The sequence below is a fragment of the Buteo buteo genome, chromosome 24 (assembly GCF_964188355.1).
Source record: "Buteo buteo chromosome 24, bButBut1.hap1.1, whole genome shotgun sequence".
NCBI lineage: Eukaryota > Metazoa > Chordata > Aves > Accipitriformes > Accipitridae > Buteo > Buteo buteo.
Window position 1 is genome coordinate 4,699,397 of NC_134194.1, and position 21,906 is coordinate 4,721,302.

Genomic DNA, 21,906 nt, shown 5'->3' on the forward strand with positions numbered 1-21,906 from the left:
ATAAGATGGCATTTGATGCTTGATGTACTTCTCTTTCACATCATCTCAGCTGGCTTTCAAACCCATGTCACAAATAAGCCACATGCTTTTGATTCCTCAGCTAATTAAAAGGTGTTTTTTTACCTTCTTGCAGATTTTCCCAAGCTCATTTGAATGTTTATGCTGAAACACCTGTTTTCAGAAGATAAATTATCAAGTCCCTGGATGTCACAGAAACAGGACAGGCTATACAGAGGTGTTAACTAAATATTTTGGCATGCAAAATGTGGGGAATACACACGTCCAGTGAAGGAAAGGGTCTGTCTCCCTGTGTCCTGTCAACAGCTTCTCTTTATTAAATACAAACTACACATCTCAAAATAATACTCTGCTAATTCTCTTGGTGAAGAAGACTTTAGGATCTGTTAATGTCAGCAGTAAAATCAAGCTCATGATGATGCAGTGCAAGATTCTAAATCTCTCTCCATTATTTTCAAATATTTGCTTGCTCCTTGTGTGGGAAGATGACACTGAGAAATGGCTTTTCTTATTTTTAAAAATGCAAATGCCTCTTGCATTAGAGGAACATTTATCTCAACCTTACGTTTATCATCATGCAGAAGAATTCCTCTTTTACCCCCAGATGCATTTCACAAGGGCAGGAGTCCAATGCAGTGTTGGGGTTAACTTCTTTTTCTTGCCACCTATTCTGTTTTCAACAGAGCACACACTTACACACAAGACAACGGGCAGCAAATCTGCCGCTCTGATGTGATAGATGTATCAAAGCACGAAAGTTACCTCTGGGCCAAGCTCCTCATTTCACATGCCATCCATACTTCTCCTCTCTGGCATTTTCCCATGTTTATTACATTCCTGATCTGTCTGTTACAAGCACCACTGGGGAAGATCCACATTTTCTATACAATTTGAGACTGAATAGATAGTTTCCTTGCACTAAATGCATTAGCTGCTCTCCTTCAATTGTGTGGCTCTTTTCAGCTCAGCTGCTTGAAACCCCTATGTTTCCTGAAATCCAGATGGGAAAAAAAGGGAGAAAATAATGGATTTAAATCTAAAGCAATTATTTGCTTAACACAGCTACATCTATCCCCTAAGCTGAGCTAAATTTGGCACTTTCAGCTTGCTTAAGGAACACACTTATATGTTCAAAGGTGCTGTGAGTCCCATTTCTCATGGGAATTTTGGCTACAAACTGCATCTGCATATCAGGAGAAAGACTGCTTCTAAATCCAGCCTGCAAGTGAACGCTGGCTTAACTGAGAGCCATGATGCAGCTTACATCGAGAACTAAAATAACTATATGTCTTCCAGATCTCAGACAGACAACTACCACATTTCCCAATGTCCAGCAACAACAGCTCCTTGGAAAACTAGTCACAAGCATCAGAGGGAATGAAATTCTGGTCCCCACAGCACCAAAGCAGCAACCGAACACTTTGGAAAAATGTGATCCCAGCTGCAGAGTCCTGGCACAGAGCACTCTTGACCGTATGGACATCATCCTCGCTCTAAGAAGAGCACTTAGAAGTGATGCTGCAGCACTATCTTAAACAGAAATACGAATATAAAAAGTGTGTAATTACATTTCTTTGTTCTGAAATGAGTCCCAGTCCTGGGGGTTGGTTAGTGACAATGAAATGACACACTTGGCAATAAGCAATTTCCACGCTGCACTGGTCTAAAGTGTCCTGCAACAAGTTATATTCCAGGAAATTGCCATTTTTGATCATGTAAATGCCAAAAACCCATAGACACTAAAGTACCTAGCACCATTTTGTGGCAATGTAAAATTGTTTGTATACCATTCCTGTTTATCCACAATCCAGTGGATAGTCTGCCTAGATGCAGTGAGGATGAGTTCATTATAATTATCTACAATAACAACAATTAACAACACAATGAAAGATAAACTAAATCACTTCCCATCTGCATCCTCTTTAATGTTGGACTTGAGATCCTCAGAATGTGTTACTTCGTTTACATTCGTTAATATGATATTAATTCCCTACAGTGCCTTGGATAAACTACCTGACTCCGTTCTCCCATCTGCTGATCTAGTATTATTATTCTATTCAGAGTAATAGTCCTAATTATGCTCATTTGTAGTTCCAGTAGATATCCTTGCCCAAAGAGAATAATGAGCGGCAGTCTTTGGAAACCAGTCATCTTGCTTATAATAAACTGCCCGGGTCCTAACTATTCCCTAAAAACCAGTGCTGGTTTTTAGCTGAATGCTTGGGCATTTGGCGTTACTAATTAAACACAAAGCTTATCAATATCGTATTGGACTGATATTGCAACAGTGATAGCATCATCTTCCGTCTGCTTCCCTCACCAATAATTTGATTTTGTCTTTCTGAAAAATGTCTTTATCTTTGGTGCTCTAGAGTATACCCATCTTTGTATCATTTTTTGCTGAGGGGAGGAGGAAGGGTAATTGTATTACTATGTAATTTTATACCAGTAAGTGCTCTGAGAAAACTCTCTGAGACAAATGGTGAGTGTGCTAGTAGGGGCAAGCTCAAAGTCATACAAGCTCTGTACTCATTGCAGAGGATCCAGTGACTAGGATGGAAAGGACCAACATGCCTTTCCTTTCAAAACGACCAGCTGCAAGTGGCAGGAGCCCTCTCTGCATTACCATCGAGTAGGTGCACTGGTTTTGGATACCGGGACTCATTTTGTCTTGCACGCTCAGTGGGTAAGAAAGGAAAACACTCTGTCACTGTTAACTAAACACAGGCAACTGGCCAAATCATTCCCCCTATTTATCACAGTGCTACTAGCAGCTGGCTGCAAACCTGGCAGAGAAACGCGAGCTGCTCCTCTCCGGAGCGGCAGCGAGGGCCATGGCTGAGCGCAGTCCTGGGCTGTTTGGCTCTGCCGCAGCAGAATCCAACGGCCCGCACGAACAGAAAGTCCTCTGGCACCTGGGCTGGGCAGCCAGCAGAACAGCGAGAGGCAGCACGGAGGAGTTTGTCTCCCCTTAATTGCTTAGAGACTGGAGAGACAAAGGTAAACTTCTGTGGGATAGCCCAGATCGTTGGGAAAGGTTGTGGTAGAGCATGAATCCTACCTAACTGATGTAACTGCTGATCGATTAGTTAGCTGTGATGGATCTCTTAATCCAAGATGCGATCTGTTATTCCTCATTTGTATAAAGAGAGGAATCCATGAGCAGTGGTCAGCCTCGGATCAGACCCACCGGTTAGTCCACCAGCTTCATTGTACATATTTCTTTCAAAGGGTGAGGATGAAATCATCTTCGGGTTCAACAAACCTGAAGATGATACAATGGTCAAATGAGCCATGATTTTGCCAACTACTGGGGCTTTTCTCCCATGTTTAAGTTGTTATAAAATACAAAATGTGAAATTAGTAACACTGTGGTAAGCTGAAGCTTTTATGTGTAATTAAATTTTGAAAGTATTTCTAAACTATTTGTTGCCTGTCTGCTGGGTTTGTGACAGTCCTTACATCTGTTAAATTCATCCTTCCAAGCATCTGTACTCAAAAAGCTGTTGTAGAACAGTGCTTGCACACAAAAGACTAACACAGTGCAGGCAAATCATCTTCATTCCTAAAATCAGTCATCTCTAAACCCAAACAATTTTCTTCGCTCCTTGTCTCTGAGAAGCAGAAACAGGGTGAGGACCAGGTAACATAGCCTCACTTTTGCTAAAAGAGCTCCCAAAAGCCAGTTAAATACCACTTAAATCTTCATACAAGCTACCTACTGTCCTTTACTCAGCTATATGTGGTGTATATGACTTCACAACACACATGGACACTATATTCATTTAATTTAACCTTATTTCACTTGCTTTTCAATCACAGTAAATTTAACTTAATATAACTCTGTATTTAACCTTGCCTTCTTACAGATCCCCTCCACACACAGCAAATTATCTCAAAATGTCAGTTGTTTTTTTCCGTCTACTTAGTCAAAACGCTTATATACTTCATTGACATGTTACAAGCTTTATTATGCTTCACCCTGACTACAAAATATTCAGAGATTGCCTGTATCAAAGGTAAACGACTCTCTTCTTGTATTCACTATCAAAAGTTCAGGTTCAAGAAGCATGAAAAGGAGATCTCTGAACTCTAAACCCCTTTCTTCTAAATATATTCAATATGCTCCAAGTTACTCTATGTAAGTTGTCACACACACAAATATATTTCCTGAAAATCATGGCTTAGTAAAATTAGTTGCCACTAGGCCTTGGCAGTTCAGAAGGATTTATAAAAGTCACCTTACATAACAAAAATTAATTTCTAAATTCCTCATCGTACCCAGGGTTTAAGAACTATATGGAAAATCTGGACTTAATATAATCACTACAGCAGACTACAAGAGGAAGAAAAATAAAAGTCACCAGACGTTTACGCAGAGAGAAAGCACACTGACAGCCCCTGTGCCACCCATTTACTGGAGTGTAGTAGCTTCAGATTCAGAAATTTAGTATCAGACGTTTCTAGCAGGGGAGGAACAAACACATTAATATTGCTGGGATTTCTCCTCTTTTCCTACAGATTCCTCCCAGGATTATTTATGTGTAAGGGAGTCAACTTTGCTCACCACCCTTACCAACTCCTTCCCTTAGGGTCCCTTAAAAATGTGTCCATTAATAGGGATTTTTCAACTTGACAGAAATGCACTCCTGATGGAGGATGGGCTGCTTATTGGTAAGGAAACACTGAAATCCCAGGAGCAAAATTACCTTAAAGCGACTGAAATATGCTCAATTCCATCTGGTTCCAGATTTTGCACTTGACTCTCTACCTGGCTAAAATGTCACATTATTTGGCTTAAAACTTATCTACGTGAAAATGCTTCCAAAATACTTGACAACGGCGGAGCAGATGCTGTGCTGCTTCATTATGCGAACCATTTCCATTGCTCTCCCCTTCCCACCCTGCTTATGGACCCATGTGTTGTCTCCTATTAATGATTATTGATAATAATTAGTATAATAAATATAATAAATTATTAATACTATTGTCCCATGTTATTTTATACTTTCATGATTATGTCTGTTGCTCACCTAAACTGGAATCCTGCTCTAGTATTAGAGCTGTTATGTGCAATCAAACTGCAAATAATATGCTCTAAGTGCCGCAGTTGCAAGGCTGTTCATCCTTAACTGAGTAGACTAGAAATCGCTTCCCAAGGATCTGTAAAGGGTAATAAACATTGCACTGATGGTGTGCAAACTGGCATTGCCAAAAGTCTCACTTACAGTAGCCTCATGGGAAACAAAGTATCCCAGCTGTACTCTCTGGGATATTCAGGTATTTCCAGGGTTGCTTCTGTCTTGCCATCTCCAAATACCAAAAGTTTCCTCCAGACAATTTTATGAGAGGAGCAAAACCCTTAAAGGAATTAACTAAAATATTAGATTTTCTTACACTGATGCATTGTCTCTGATTTGATGCGTTGAAAGAATCTTTTTTCCCCTCCACTGTTTCAAAGGAGAGACATGGGCTTTTCTTCTGGGAAAGTGAAGAGAACATTTTCCTGTAGAATGTGTTTTGTCAACTTTTAAAGAGGTTTTTTTTTTCTTTTTTGACCAAAGTTAGCTGGGATATTTTAACGACACTGTCACTCTATCATCCACAAAGTAGGTTAAATGACCTTGTAGGCAGTGGCCAGGATCCAATTTTATGTGACTGCTCAGTGGCTAGTACTGTCACTAGAGTTACAACTTTCATGAATAATGGTCTTATTTTTTCCAGGTGCAGGTGTGGGTTGTGGATGGCTGAGTTATACCCTTCACTATGAATCACAACATCTACTACTCTGTTTTACTGTGAATAGACATAGACAGATGCTAAGATACCTTCACATTCGCAGATACAAATATATTTTTTTTCAAGACAGCTCCAGGCATCGCAGCTTTGGCATCGGTTCTAAGCCACTCTGAAAAGCTTTGGAGATTTTCTTCTCATGCAACATTTTAAAACCATTTTGCTTGGGCAGTGTGCCAGGCAGAAAATGATTTAATCACAGAACAGGCATAGAAAGAGCACTTACAAAAACAGCTCTCAAAATATAGAGGATATTTCTTAATTTATAAATATTTAAAGAGAACAATAAGAGAGTCACAAATTTGGTGGTTTTTTAAGATCAGAAGGGTTCTCTACATCCATTTTCCACAGTCCCTGCTATATATCCATGCAAAACATATCTGCAATTAATTAATTTAGCTCTCAAGACAAACTTGATGTAGCATCTATTATTGGTGGGTTTGTCTCTGAAAAAGAACAGCACGGAGAATGAGTTCCTCATGTACAGAGTGAATCCCACTCAGTGAGCCAAACACAAATTTCTCTACAAGGCTTCAATATATTCTCCTTCTCCCAGGCTATTTCTGTGATCATTTTTAATTTCCTCTCTTACTTTAATGCCTAATTTGTTCCAACAATAAGTTAAAATTTTAATAATAGGAAATTTGTTTTCCTGCTTTACTGGGACTTGATTCTTTCCTGTATTATGAGTTGGGTAATTGGTTGTACCTGCTTATGCATTTGCTTTGCACAAGTGAAAATTGAAAAAAAGAATTGTAGCTTCTAAATGCACATGTTTTCAAGGCAGTAGAGAAAATTGGCTTTTAGGTGAGGGGGGTGGAGGGGGGGAGAACAAAAAGTTCTTTTTTAAGGCTAAAAAACACCAAACCACATCCCTGACTCCATCACTAAGAAAAAATAATGTTCTTGTTAAAGGCTGACCTGGAAAAGTTCATATCCCAAAAAACTGAAAAAAAAAATTATAGATTACTAGCATATCTTTACAAATAACAGTTTTCATCACGTCTACAGAAGTGCTCAACTCTTTTGACTGTGCACTAGCAGTGTAAATGCATTTAGCAATGTATACATTTTTGTTCTTTCACAGGTATCATGCATATTTAGGTAAAAAAAGTCAAAAAGAGAGTCACCCTTTTGACTTTGAGTATCAAGATGGGTTCAAAGGCAGCAGGGATCTCCCCGCGAGAAGCTGAGGGTACAGAAGTAGCATAGAGTCAACAGGAGAAGCAGAGAACAAGCTGATTAGAACATAAACTGCAACAAAAAAAGGGTCTGAAAGGGATCTTCTGGACCAGCCCCATCAAAGCCCAGTGTCATCAGGCATTAATTTAGGATAAAGCTGAGAGACCCAGTGGCCTGCTCTCTCAATTAGAAATTTAGCAATGAGTCAGAAGAGGTAGAAGAGGAAAGGGATGCAATGGGAAGAGGTGGTTTTCATTCCCAAGCAGCTGCTTTTTGGAGTGGTTGTCAGAAAACTCACAGGAGGAGAAATAAGAGTTGCTTCACAGCTGTGTACAGGAGCTGGTGCAAGAGCCGATCACCTGGGAATAGTGGCCATTCATATACTAAAAAGTATTTATAATGGTGTTACTTAATTTTCAAAACAGGAACGAGGTAAGATTGATGATACTTGTGCAGGAGAAAATAAAAGCAGTAGTAAAAGGGAGTCAATATATTCTGCCTACCAGGCCAGATTTCTGAAGCTTCCTTCTGTCTTCTCTTCCTAAAACCCAGCAAAGTGAAACAGCAGAAAAAAAGGAAGATGCACAAGTAAAAAGACATCTCTTTAAAAAACACAAGTCCTGTCTGGAAGAAAAAATAGAAAAGAACAGAAAATCTGGAAAATTAAATGAAAATCTAAAGAAAGGCCAGGTAACACCACTAAAGCCTCAAAGAGCATCCTGCTGAAATAATAAATATGAGTCTTAAAAGGTGTTCCCAAACATATCAGAAGCAAGATGCCTGCCAGAGAGTATGTTGAGGCAAGAGATTACAAAGGGATAACAGGATGACTCAAGGAAAAATGGGTCAGAGTGGAAAAATTAAGTGATTGATTTACAAGAATGTTCATGAGACTAATTAAGGAGATTCCCACAACAATCTCTTCTTTTTAATGGGAGATGAGTTTCAGGGGCTATCTCCGATCAGTCAGTTCTGAGAGCAAACAAGTCTAAGAGTTTGTTCAGTTTAAGTAGGAAGCAGAGTTTCTAAGTACAGCCTTACTGGTTTACAGCCTGATGGTTGTCAAGAATTTTTCTCTTTCCAAGTCCACTGTTATCCTCCATTCCCACAAAATATTTCCCCTTCCTACTATTTTGCTTCCCAATGTTTTCTGCCCTTTCTTAGTTTTTTATCACTCATTTCAAAAAGCATTAGTCTAATAATGATTTTTTTAACTCCATGCAGCATGTATTTTTCATGCTGAAATGTTTCCCAGCTGGGACTGCAAAATTCAACTTTTGCAGTCAGGTCTTCTTTCCAAGTTTCCTTAGGCCTTCACATAATTTTTATATCTTATTTTCTCTATATTTATTACCATCTCCTCTTATTTTCTTACAAATTAAAAAATATCCCCCCCCCCCCATTTATTTTGTATTTGAAGAGTTAGACTTCTTTCATTAAGTCATATTTCACCAAGTTCAGCAATCAATATGGGGAAAGGAAGCAGTTTACAGTCTCTGATGTATTTATCCTCAGTAATGCCCATGACTGATTTGCAGATGGCCTGAGAAATGAAGAGGCTAGGAGGTCTTCTTCAATGCTGCAGAGCCACGAACCCTAAAAAGCTGCAGCTTCTCAGCAGGATATAACTAGATATGTCAGTGCTTATTACTTTGCAACAGCAGTACAGTGTCATCCTCAAAGTACAGGATCTGGTCCCAGTTTCTCATTTGCAGAGATAAAGCCAGAAATACTGGGAAAATTTACAAGGTCATTTTAAGAAGTTGAGGCGAAGCACATTCTGTGAAGTTAACAATTTATATTTAGGTAGAAAAAAGGTGGGGCTGACTAACTGGAGCAAGAGTTGTGCTGCAGGAATGCCACGTTATCCCTAATGGATACAAGTCACTGACTTTCCAGGGTTGTTTTGCCACTCTTTCAGCATCACGAGAATTTAGGGATTTGAGTCTCAGCTGGTTTACATGACTGCAGCCCCAGTGAAAAAACAAGCAATTCCTAGCAGGCACATCTCTGTAGGCATCTACACACTTGACTTGCTGCCACACAAGCCATCACTCCCCACAAATAGCATAGCAGCCAGTTGCAGTCCATCAGCCAGCTGAGCCTGGACATGATGCTCACCTGCACGCAAGAGCAGGCTCACAGCTAGGGTCTGCTTTTGGATCCCAACATTTTTTGGAGAAAGGACAACAGTTAAAAGAAAAGGGACAGCAAGAAGCATATAACTTAGAAACAAACCATGTTACGCTGTAGTAAATGAACTGACAACATTGGTAGGATTGGTAAACAAAGACCATGCACCATATGTGTTCCAGGTGGTGGTTTTGATCATGCCTTCGATAACATTTTAATCAGCAGGAGCTGAGATCTTATTTACCATTTATGGTTGGTGAGATCTTTTCATAGCCTCCTTTGTGATTCTGTAATTTAATTTGTCTGGATTGGTAAATGGAATGAGTTGGCTGATTGTCTTCATTACAAGGACGTTTCCTGATGTACACAAGCATGTAGTCTAATGTGAGAGTGTGCAAGGCTGTAAAACAGACCTGGGTGTAGAGTGGGATCTCACCAGGAACAGGAATGCACAGTCACAGCTTTAAAAAACAGTAAAGAGAGCTATTATTCTGTGCTTCACTCACTGCTTCCAGGATGTGGATAGTAACATTAAGCCTAATACTGTTGTTGAAGACAGTTGCAAGGGCATTTTCTGCAGACTCTTTGCTAGAAATGTAATCTCCTAAGGAGTTTGATGGACAGATAAAAATGATTCTGTTGACTCGGTTTTTAATATTCCAGTCTTAGAACTGAGTCACCTGGCTGTGGACAGCTGGCAACTGTGAAGACATCTGCATATGGTTTCATGCCAAGGTGACACAGGGAAGATCGATTTCTCTGGACCAAAGAGGACAGGACTTCTCATCAACCTGGCTCATGGGTGATGACTTGTTCATATGGAAACTGGCTATGTTATTCATACTGGCAGTGACATCAAGCCTACTAACATGAGCAAAACAAACAGAATACACCGGTAGATGAGAGAAGAATTATTTGCTTTATGACTCAGGCCCAGGGTCTGCCAACTTTGAAAGAAATGGGAGTGTACACAGATTTTTTTCAATTTGAGTAAAAGAGAGAGAAAGAGAGGGCAGCCTTCCTCCCTGGGTGGACTAGAGGGGTCCTAGCTCTGCTAGGCTGACATTATATGTATTCTCCCTTGAAAGAGCTTCATATTTTAATCACTGGCCTAATGGCTGTTTTCCATGCTTTATGGAAAACCACGAAGCACATTAACTTTGTTCTAGATTTCTGTTTTAATTCTACTTTTGATTTTTAATTGAAATAAACCCCTCAGTTTCCCACCCAGTTGTGCCTCCAGTCTGCAGAAGCATGGTCACTAGGAACCTTCTATTCCACCCAGGGAGGAAGGGTCCCCTCTATTTCTCTCCCTTTCCAAGGGCAATACAGACCAAGGGCCTAATCCAGTGGAATAAATGAGGCCTCAAATCTGTATTACCCTTGCTCCTGTGGATATTGATTTATTTTTTTTTAAACACAAAATGAAAACTGGAAAGAATGAGAAAGTCATGAACTGATTCTTAATTTTATGCTTTCAAACAGGATATACAAAACAGGCAAAGGACTGAATTAAGGTTGTTTTTTCAACTTGGGCTGCCTCCACTATGGAATGGTATCATTGCACAGAGATTGCAAAAACACACAGTGACTCTGACATTTACTTCTCTCTATTCTGAAATTTCAAGAATCCACCTCTGAGGGGTTTCCTACCCACCCCGTTTCTAGGCTAATTGCCAGGACATTTAATGCAAGCACATTTTGCTAGTATTTTCAGTAGAATTGACCAGTTCAATATTTTTCATCTTATTTTGGGGAATGGGGATTATTTATTTCTAGACTCGTGGACTACATCTTTCAAAGCAATTTGTTTTCTCCCATTAATAAGAAAACTTTTTTGCAAGATTTTGGCACTAGAGAATTTAAGGGAAAAAAATGAAATTACTTCTATGTGGATGTAACATTATTCCACTTTTTTTCCCCTCCTCTTCAATAAACATTGCAAAAGCTGACATTTGCTTGAAATAATGGCACAGCAGCATTGATCCAAACATTTGTTCTAAATACTGGGACAAGTCCTCATCTTCTGTGGCCTCATCTATGCTGCAGTGAAAAAAGCACTGATTTACCCCAATAGAATATCTGCTCTAGTAAAACCATCGGCACTGATCGACTCTGACAACTTCCCTCTTTCTTCCAGCTCCAGGTCTCCACTGTTATTATTCTTTTCAGCATGTGGGAAGCCACATAGTAGCTGACTGTCTTGACCTTGTTTTTGAGCCAAAATCAACACATCAGGAAAGGAGTTCAATAGGGCAGTATATCCACTCCACGCTGATAGCCAGAACGTCTACTCTTGCTGTTAAAGACCTATTGATCAGTCAACAGAAATGCTGCTAAAAGCCAGCAGTGTGATCTAGCATATGTTCAGACTCCCATTTTCACCTTAACAATCACTCCCATAGTACTCCCATAGTGATGTGCGATGCTTATGCAAAGACATTTCATAAGAACTGCAGTGTATGACTGAATCTTAGCAATTTAGGATGAGAACAATCTATTCAGCTTCCACCACTGTAAAAAAGTATGGATAAAATGATTTTCACCTAGTAATCTTCATTGGAGTCTCTCTCAAACTGTGGCCAGCCACAGCTAACGCAACTTTTCTGCTTTGAAGTGGTTCATGTGGCTGTTTTGCTTCACCTTTCATATCTGTACAAAAAGGCAACTCAGCTAAAAAATTTCATGTTCTCTAAAAACATAGTGCACATACTGGCTCCTCAGTCCGATGTACTGAATGGTGCTATTGTGTAAGAGGTTTAGGGCAGCAAGCAGCAGGTGAGAGGCACTGCATTCATATTTTAATTAGCTCATGCTAGGAGTTTCTTCAGAGGTTACTTAATTACTATTTGTCCACCTACATTATTAAAATCTTACTTGTGTCCTTCCATTTCAAAGACCTTTTGTACCTCCTGAAAACTGTATTGCTAAGATTGCATATAAATAACTATTCTGAAATAATTCCAAGTGATAATTTTATAAATCTGCTAAGCACCAATTGCAATTACAGAACTTTAGCAATAAAACCCAATAATTCTAGGACAGTATATTTTAGGCACAAAAAAGTCCTGATGAACTTGTCTGATTTCATAGATTTTCATAATTTGTGGTCATCTTAAATACATTTTCAGCAATTGCGTTCTTTTCTAGAAATGAATTCTCAAAATGTCATGTTCTGTGAAAAAAACCCTACTGTTTTATTAATACCCTATTCCACATCACACTGATTATGTTAATAAGAATAAATATTTTTGTGTAAATACATACATCTAATTTTTTTTTTACAGTGAGAATACATTAAAATTTCCAGACTTTTCTTATTTCTGGAAACATTAATATACTAAAGGAATGTGACAACTTTGAAGTAAACTAGTGGTATGGGTACTTCTGAGGTACTTTGCTAACACACCTACTTGTGTGTTGCAGAGACCCTTCCAGTAAGGCACTGAAACTGGAAAGCCTTCCTGGAGATACAATAATTTGGCAAAGAGTTTCTAATGGTTTTGCCGGTATTGATTTATTTGCATCCATTTGCCAATGCTGGGGAGATATAACCACTGTGAGACTATTTAACATTTGATTGCTTGTTTGCTCCTGGAGGATTCATGTACCTGCCAGTGCCAGTCTAGACCACGTTGGCAGCTCTATGAACAAAAGGAGGGATTCTGGTAGAAATAGATTTACTTTTCTGCAGCAAGACACTTATCAGAACTGACAGGCGTGCAATACTGAGGCTGTTATGCTCCACACAATATATATTTTTCTACTGAAAAGAAGCTGAAACATAAATGAGATATTAATGTTGTTAGCAGTGGGTGTGAGCCCACAGTGCTTCAACACTGGAGTAACCCTCAATCAAGCGGCCAGATTCACTGAACCCAATGAGGTTGCTTCACTAGCACTGAATGCCATGCAAGTAAAAACTCCCTTTTAAATTATTGTGTCCTTGCAATTCTGATTCACATGGGTAAAAAGAGTTTGCAAGATTTTGCCCAAATTTTATTGCCAAAAGAGCTCAGTGGTTTGGGCATTTTTTTCCTGTTAGAGGCTTACTAAAGAGTTTCAAAGGCAACAGCCTGAAAACATGCTTTCTTCTCACTTTTAAATTGGAGACCTTATAGCCACAGATCCTGAAATGGATGCTTTAACACTTCAATAGTTTTCTAAATTAAAAATAATGGATTCCTGGCAGGCATCCTACCCCAGTTTACTCACAACATAGATTTTATTATCCCAGTGTCACTGATCGTGATTGTTAGCTGCACAATAGTCATAAGTCAGAAAACAGTCTTATGTTGATGACTGAGCCACTGAGAATGAGTTTTTTCATGACTAATTTATTTTAGAAAGGGAGACAATGCTATTTATGTCACGTAAATGACTTAGAGAAATAATGCAAATGACATTGGACATTTACAAACTCATTATGATAATGGAAATCTTGAATAACTTTTAAGAGAGTTCTGCAAGTTCCACTGTTATGTTTGGCATGATGATAAACCTCGTAACAATCTCTTGATCATTTCTCTCTTTCTTTTTCATGGAATTCATCATATACAGATGTAGTACCAAACCATTAAGATGCAATGCAATTTAAATTATTTTACAGAGAACCAAAAATGCTTGATATATACCTTTTATCATTGTAACAGAACTAGATGTACTGGATTCTTAAGCCATTAAACCAACCTTTAGAGCCCTGCCTCTAAAATGGATTGCTCAATTAAAAAGACTTACCTTTCTTACAAAAAATGAGTCTCCATTTTTGTAATAATCTAATTTTTATTCCTGCTGCAATCTAGAGATTCTAAGCAATTGCAGTGTGGAACATAAAATCTCCAAGTAAGGATGTCTCTGCTATAAAATGCAATATTCAGTTCCAAATATTTATTAACTGGAGAATGCACAGTGATCTCAATCTATGTGTAGTTAACACATCTGGCAGTTTCTGCAGTTTCTGTTTCCTCCACCCCACCCCCCTCAAATGGCAAACCAAGACTTGATCAAACATGTAAAACATACAGTACTCTGAACACAATCAGCCCAAGGAAAAAGGCACAGTGGCAAATTACCTTAAATTCAGTTTCAATGTTGGCTAGTCTGGCCAATTCATTGCTTAGCTCTAAAGCAGTAAGGACAGGGTCTTCACTGGAAAGAGACAAATAAGCAGCACTGGCTAATCCTTTGTAGGCATTCATTCTCGATCGAGAGTGACTAAAGGAATCTTTCCTCTGCTTCTCAATACATTCATTGCACTTGCAAAAATAGTCATGTGGCCTTTCGATCCGCGCGCCTTTTAGAAGTAAGATGTGAACAATTTCATACTCCTGGCAGTGGGCAGCAAGTATAATAGGGGTAATGTCATGGGAGAACCGAGTTCCATCTTCATCATAAGCATAAAAATCATCATCTCTCAGTTCCTGCTCGAGGGGGCTGAGCGTGAGACGCTGTCCTTGTGCAAAGGCTGGATGGTTCAATATTGCTTCCACAATGCGCACGTATCCTTTACTGATGGCTAACAAAAGTGCATCTCCAACTCGAGCGAGATTCTCCTTTTTGAGGAGGAGCTCCGTCACTTCCAGATGCTCATTCCCTACAGCTAACTGAAGGGCGTTTTGTCCCATATAATCAACGCAATTAAAGTTCAAGGTTTTGGATTCCTCCAGCATTTTTCGCACAACAGGAATGTTGCCATATTCTGCAGAATCGAGAAAGCGTTCCTCTTCCGCAGTCAGGCTGGTGCCTTTCTCATTGAACATGTAGGCTGGGCCCCGGATGGCCTGCCTCCGGCCCTTCTCCCGAAGGGTTGTGTGCCTTCGATGCATGTTTTTATAATTGCTGTTTCTCAACCTGCAGAAAACAGGAAAGGAAGGCTGGTTATATTCTTGGAGAGTCATAAACTCACATAACCTGAAATAAGGTTAGAAATGTCTCATTATGATCAGATCTTATGAGGTTTCCATAATCCGGGCCAGTTGTTTGAAATCATTTAGGATACATGTGGAATAAAGAAAATTAGTTTCCTGAACAACAGACAAGTTCTATTCTGACTTGTACACCCTTCTGGATTTCAACAAGGATACACAGAACATTCTTAACCTGAGAAATAGCCAAAATAAGTGTATGAACACATTGTTTTCCATTTTTACTGTTTAGAACTTAATTACACAACATAATATTCCTCTGAATTACTCTTCTTGAGTTTTATTCTTGAGGCCACAAGCCCTAAAGAAAGTCACATCACTCCCCAGTAAGCATCTTTCAGAGAGCTACTGCAGAAAGACTAGAACACAGGTTTCTGACCACAAACAGAGGGCAGATCAGAAAGGGTCATTAGTTTCCCCACTGATTATGTGAAAATATCTTTGCTTGGCTGAAATATCTTCACTTGGAGTTGGTGGGATGGAGACAAACTGTTCTTATTCTGCCTTCTCTGGAACGCCCAAAGAAAACTATGCAATGTGCAACCAGCCTCAAGGGGGAGTAAACACGCCGTTGTATGAAATTAACTGAAATCCTAAATCTACCTGTGGTTTTAAAACAGTCACACTTTGTATTCAGTACCATCTCGACGTTGCTCTTCTGTTTTAATTTTATTGCAGTAGCATCTCAACAAAATCATAGTCCCTCTTTTAGAGTCTAAGCTCGTGGAGTTAATTGCTATCCTAAGCCCACAGAATGTGCAGCCTGGTTAAAAGGTAAAACCAACACCTCTTTCACAAAAAGCATTTGCACTCAGTCCAAATAGCAAGTCCTAAATCACTTGGGTAAAATTTTCAGGAGCCTCTAAGCTGCAGTGGGCAGATGTAACAAATAAGCAGGTGTTAATGCTCAGTGGGTGGCAAAAGTTCATCCTTCCATGCTCCATCTGTTCTCCAAGTCAGTTTTGACCTTCAGTCAATGAACAGTTCATGTGTTGCTCTGAAAAAATACTACTGGACTTTGAAAATGCTGTTGTGAATGAGGAGAGGGAAAGGTGCCAGGAGTCAAAGTGGAGTAGATTATATTGCCTTCAATAATATCTAGGAAAAGAGTAATGGAATCAAGCAAAAACCCAGGAAAACAAAGGGTATTAGAAACCCCAAATACCTAAAGTGCCCGGACACAGAAATTCTGAAGGTAGCTGTTCTTAGGGAACTAAATTATACATACGTATCTATCATTTTAATTAGAACAGAAAGCTAGTACTGAAGAATTTCAAGCAAATTTTTAGCAGCTACACTAAAATCTGAATGAATCCTAAGAAAGCAATTTTGTGACCACACATGGTTGAAAGAGAGGTTCATAATTAAGAACCTGTCCCACTAAGCTTTGATGCATCAGTATAACAACTTAATAAAAGCTGGAAGAAACTGAACATATCATCCTGTGCTCCACTGAGAGATAAAGTGCTATATGAATCTTAAAACCAATCCCTTCCAGTGTGGTTGAAAGTTGAAGAAGTACACAGAGATGAGGGACATAGGAATAATCAAGGAGATAACGGTTAAGTAAATTAATTCCCAAGATTGCATGAAGTATTTTATAAGAGAAAACAATAACAGCTAAAAAAATATACCATTAACACATCTAACACTGACAGGGAGACAGGTCTCTAAAGCAGCAAAATGCCTTGGGTAAATATGGGGCCCCTTTGAAGTCAACAGTACAAGTTCCATTGATTTCAGTGAAGTCCAAATTTTGCAAACTCTTATGCATATGCACGCACACACACATACACACACACACACAATGTCCCCAGCAATTAGCTTTCATCTCAGAAGCAGTCCCAGTGAGGCCAAGAGAACTAACGTGCTTAAAATGAAGTATTTAACCATATGCAGAAGTGCTTATCTAAACTGGAGCTCATATCCTTTAGCTATTCAGGACAGCATTTAAGTTTTAAATCTGCACTGAAGTCTTACTGAGTTCAAGTAAGGACTATACATACAAATAAACACTTCTGAACTGTGACTTTGTTAAATGGGGACTTAGAGTACCAGAAAGCACTTCACACATTTGCAGTCTTGGGATTTCCTGGATGTGAAATTAAACCTCTTAAAACATTAAGCAACTCAAAAGGATGAGCTGGTGATGGCTTAAGCAAATGTTGCTGGGATCAAGTGGAAACGAATCCAGCTCCTGCAGCTACTCAGTGATGACCAATGAGTGTGGCAGGGCTGCACACACTTAAATATTTTAGAACAGTTAATTGCAAGAGCTGCTTCAAGCAGGAGGAATTCCACTGGGCTTTTCTGATGTTCAAAAACCATGTATGCCAAGATATTTGGCAACCTTATATTTGTTGTTATATTTGATGGTCAGTACTGGAAGCAACTCAGAAATACGGATCATTTCCAGCAGTGAGGAATCTATTAGATATTTTGCCTGATGTCCAAGTATAATTCTTGATACGTTGTTCTTTTTTTCTTAGAAAAACTTTTCTCTCCTGGTATGTTATTACCTCTAAAGGAGGAACCAGATAGGTGGGACAGATAACCTTACAATTACACCCAAAGTAACCATAAAACTACCTAAAATATTACCATTGGCTCAGTTCTAAGATTTTTGTCTGAGAAAAGAGGTTAGAATTTGGCCTGGGGCTAATTTGCACCAGTTTGTTATATATGTAATAACATGCCAAAAAAACCCCAACCTTCATTTCACTTTTTTCAATTCAGAGAGAACACTGGTTTCATACACTGTTTCCAACAACAGAAATTGCATCAGAAAAAGAGGAAACAGAAAAGCATACCTGCCCTCCAAAAAGATAATTACTATACAACATTTATCTTGCAATAAGTGTGCTGTAGGGATGTCCCTACAGCACAGAGTTGATCTCTGCTGCCTGCAGGTAAGGGCAAGAGCACCATAATTCAGAGGGCTTCACCTCAGATGAATTATGACCCCCAGTCTTGCTCATGAGCAGAGAAGATCAATATCTCAGCTATCACACTTTATCATCTTTATAGAGAACAAGAGATGAATAAAAAATTATACTTTTAACTTTGAATAATTTCATGAGAAATGCTCAGCTATCAAATCCTGTTCTGAGAAGAAAGTTATAATTATGTTTGACCTAAGCACAGAATCGTGATAGAGAAGTGGTAGTGCAAAGAGTAATATATGCAGTAGCTGAAGATCTTGGAAACTGAACCCTACTGTAATGTCATGACTGTACTCGGCAAATTTTTCTGTTCTGCTTTTCAGTTATGTGCCGGCAGGTTTAGAACTAATCATATTTACTGAGTTTGTGTAATATGCCCTCTTAAAAAGAAGTAATTGTAACTTGATTGCATTTATCTTACCATTTTTGTTTAAAGGTGCTTTGCATTGAAATTACTCTGTATTTGCATGTTTTATTGAGACAGCTAGTGATCAAACTCATCAGGCACTGCAATTAAATATTGTGTTTTTCTAGGAAAGAATGCCAATGTATGCAGTGTTGTTGGAGAGAAAATGGTCTGGGAAAAGAAAAACAAAAATTTCAGGGCCTAAGTAGTGCTTGCAGCAAAGCACATCCAGCTTTATGCAGCTGAGGGAGCCATAAGATGTTTGGACTCTTGTGGCGAGTTGAGAAGAATAGCAATTTCTGAAAGGTGGTTAGGCTTTTAACAAATCTTCCTCTGGGAGCATCTCAGTTTCTAATTAAAGTGGCTAAGAGTAGGTCATTGCAACTTGCACTGATGGTACTAGGCGCTGAGACACTCAACATCTGAAAAGGGAACATGGTGTAACATGAGATTTGTTCTTCATGTGGTGTCACTGAAAACACTGTTGAAGCTGGAACTCTCCTTTTTTGCAACCTGTCCTGGTTTTGGCTGGGAGAGTTAATTTTCTTTCTAGTGTCTGGTATAGTGCTATGTTTTGGGTTCAGTATGAGAAGAATGTTGATAACACACTGATGGTTTCAGTTGTTACTCAGCAGTGTTTATAAAAAGTCAAGGATTTTTCAGCTTCTCATGCCCAGCCAGCAAGAAGGCTGGAGGGGCACAAGAAGTTGGGAGGGGACACAGCCAAGACAGCTGACCCAAACTGGCCAAAGGGGTATTCCATACCATGGGACGACATACCCAGTATATAAACTGGGGGGAGTTGGCCCAGGGAGGATTGCTGCTCAGGAACTAACTGGGCATCAGTCAGTGAGTGGTGAGCAATTGCATTGTGCATCACTTGTTTTATATAGTCCCTTTTTATTATTATTATTATTATTATTATTATTATTATTATTATTATTATTATTATTTTTTGTTATTGTTGTTATTATTATTATTGTCATTTTGTTATTGTTATTATTATCATTATTACTTTCCTCCTTTCTTTTCTATTAAACTGTTCTTATCTCAGCCCATGAGTTCTACCTCTTTTTTCCCAATTCTCTCCCCTATTCCACTGGGTAGGGAGTTAAGTGAGTGAGCGGCTGCATGGTGCTTAGTTGTTGGCTGAAGTTAAACCATGACACAGCCACACTCTCTTAACTGGTCTGCATGCTAGACGTGTAGGAACGGTAGACATAGGAAGGAAGCTGGGCTGCTTCATATTGAGGTTACCCCAGCAAATGTCCTTTCTCCTTGATCCTCCTTTCCAAAGTGCTCCAGACTATGCCACACAGGACCTTCTGCTGCCTCTCTGGTCCCACACAAGAACCAATGGATGGGCAGAGCTAAGGCTTGGAGAAAATGTTCAAAGGCCTAAACTGAAATTGGAGCTTTTACACATGGCTTTGAGCCAGAACCTTAAAAGCATGCAGGGCAGGCTGAATAGTATCTGCTTCATTTTTTGAAAACATCTGAAGTCTGAATAGGTATTGAAATCAATGGGTATTGGGTACTGTGGCAATTCTGGAATTCTCAGCTGATGTCAACCTTTACTTGTCTTAAAGCCTAAAAATTGAGCAGGGCATTTACAAAGGCAGTTTTAGGAACTTATGGTCTCTGACTACACTTTAGATTTGCTTTCACTCAGTGGAGAGAGTTTGGCAGGAGTCTCCCTGTGCCCTTTCAATGGTCCCCTTTGTCCAGAAACTATGAAGAAACTTAGGGTATGTAACCATTACTATGCCCCATGTTGGGTAAAGCAACCATCAGTGTAGGCATTGATGAGACATTGACTCTGTCTTGTTGAAAAGGCAAGTTTCTGAAAGCCATTTTGAAAGCATTACCCTCGGTTCCTGCAGAGCTTCAGAAACTGTCAGATTGATGCTTTACTTATTATTTTTCTTTCTACTTACATCAATATTTCTAAAAAGAATCAGGGCACATAAAGGCTGCAGACTCCCTGAGGCCTCTTTGGAATTGACACAGCTCTTATACATCAAATGGACCATTTGCCTCTATTAACCCTCGCTTCCACATAGAAAACCTGATCATCCAAGACATGCTATAAACATGAACAAAAATTAAGGAAATTAAGTTATACAAGCAGACACAAATTGTTATAGAAATGAATCCATTTGAAAGAGTAAGTCAAATTATTCAGAACAGAAATAGTAAGGTGTTGCATCTTCTAGTTAAAAAAATTGTAACATATTTTGAAGCAGACTCCAGACTTCAAGTCAGGAGCACAGACTGAACACAGCTGCACACATTTATTATCCTATATGCAATAGGCTACCCTGGCATTCCAAAAGCTGCACAGGCATATACTACCAGAGCTCTCTGATACCCTCTTTTTCTCCAATATCTTAAACAGCCTTCTAAATCTTATCTTAAGCAAGATGTTATCCTTTAAGATAAAAGTTTTAAGTATCTTTTTTCACATATTGCTGACTTACTATGTATACAGACTCAGTATCGTTTGGGGTGGTTGCTTGTGATTAACAGCAGCTTATTCCAAAGTTTTCTATGCTTTGAAATGCTTACATGTCATTTTATTAAATCTTGGGATGTCCAAAGCACTAATTCAACACTATTAGCAACATGGTCATTCTCCTACATGAAAAGTTGCATTCTCCTACATGAAAAGTTGCATACATATCTAGGGACAACTAACAGAATTTTTTAGCTCTATTCAGATATTCTTTCACTTGCAGAGTGGTCCTACAAAGCAGTTGCAGGAAGTAATATCCTCTCCCCACCATTCCCACTGCTTATAAAAGAAAATGATAAATCAAGGTCAAACTTTGCAAAGAGGCCTCTGTCCTTGTGGAAGTACAGGTGCAGTCAGCAAAACCACACCTTTTCAAATCCCTTTAAGAAATGGCAGCACAAGATACCTTCAGGAAGACAACCCAGGCCTCTCATGTCATTAAAGGATGCTGATGAATAATACATACTAACAGTCCTATCATCTTCTTGTCATGAAGCATAAGGTTGGAGGCCAATAACCGAGAAACATTGAGGACAGACCACCAAATCTTTACCAGCATCTAAATTTTCATGTTCTCCCTGATCTCTGTTAGAAAGAAGGCAGCTCTGCCTTGTGGTTTGAAAAAAGGAAATGGAATTTGGCTTTCTACCAGCTATCTTTCCGAAAAACCCATCCACTGCTGCTCAGTTGTCTCACCCTCCCCCTTCTTATAAACTAAGCATCAGCATTTTCTTTCCCATTCCAAAGCAATGTCATACACCAATACAAGACTTTTACAGCAGGAGAGACTGTAAAATAATCACCTGGGTTCTTGTATTCAATTTCTTCTTGTGTTACAATATACGTACTGGGGGTCTTTTCCTTCCTTCCTTCCCTTTAATATATGGTTGTGAAGATAACTGGTTATTACAAAGATATCATAGAATACATGTGAGATAGATGTACCAAAATTAAGACTATTTTTACATTCTTTTCCATTGTCCATTCATT

General features: G+C 39.1%; 1 protein-coding gene across 1 annotated transcript in view; it reads right to left on the reverse strand.

Moving 5' to 3' along the window:
* Positions 1 to 21,906, reverse strand: part of TRPC7 (transient receptor potential cation channel subfamily C member 7) — a 197,330-nt gene that overhangs the window by 57,053 nt on the left and 118,371 nt on the right. Inside the window, exon 3 of the mRNA XM_075057097.1 lies at positions 14,202 to 14,979. Coding sequence (XP_074913198.1) covers positions 14,202 to 14,979 — 778 coding nt within the window. The remainder of the gene's footprint in view (positions 1 to 14,201; positions 14,980 to 21,906) is intronic.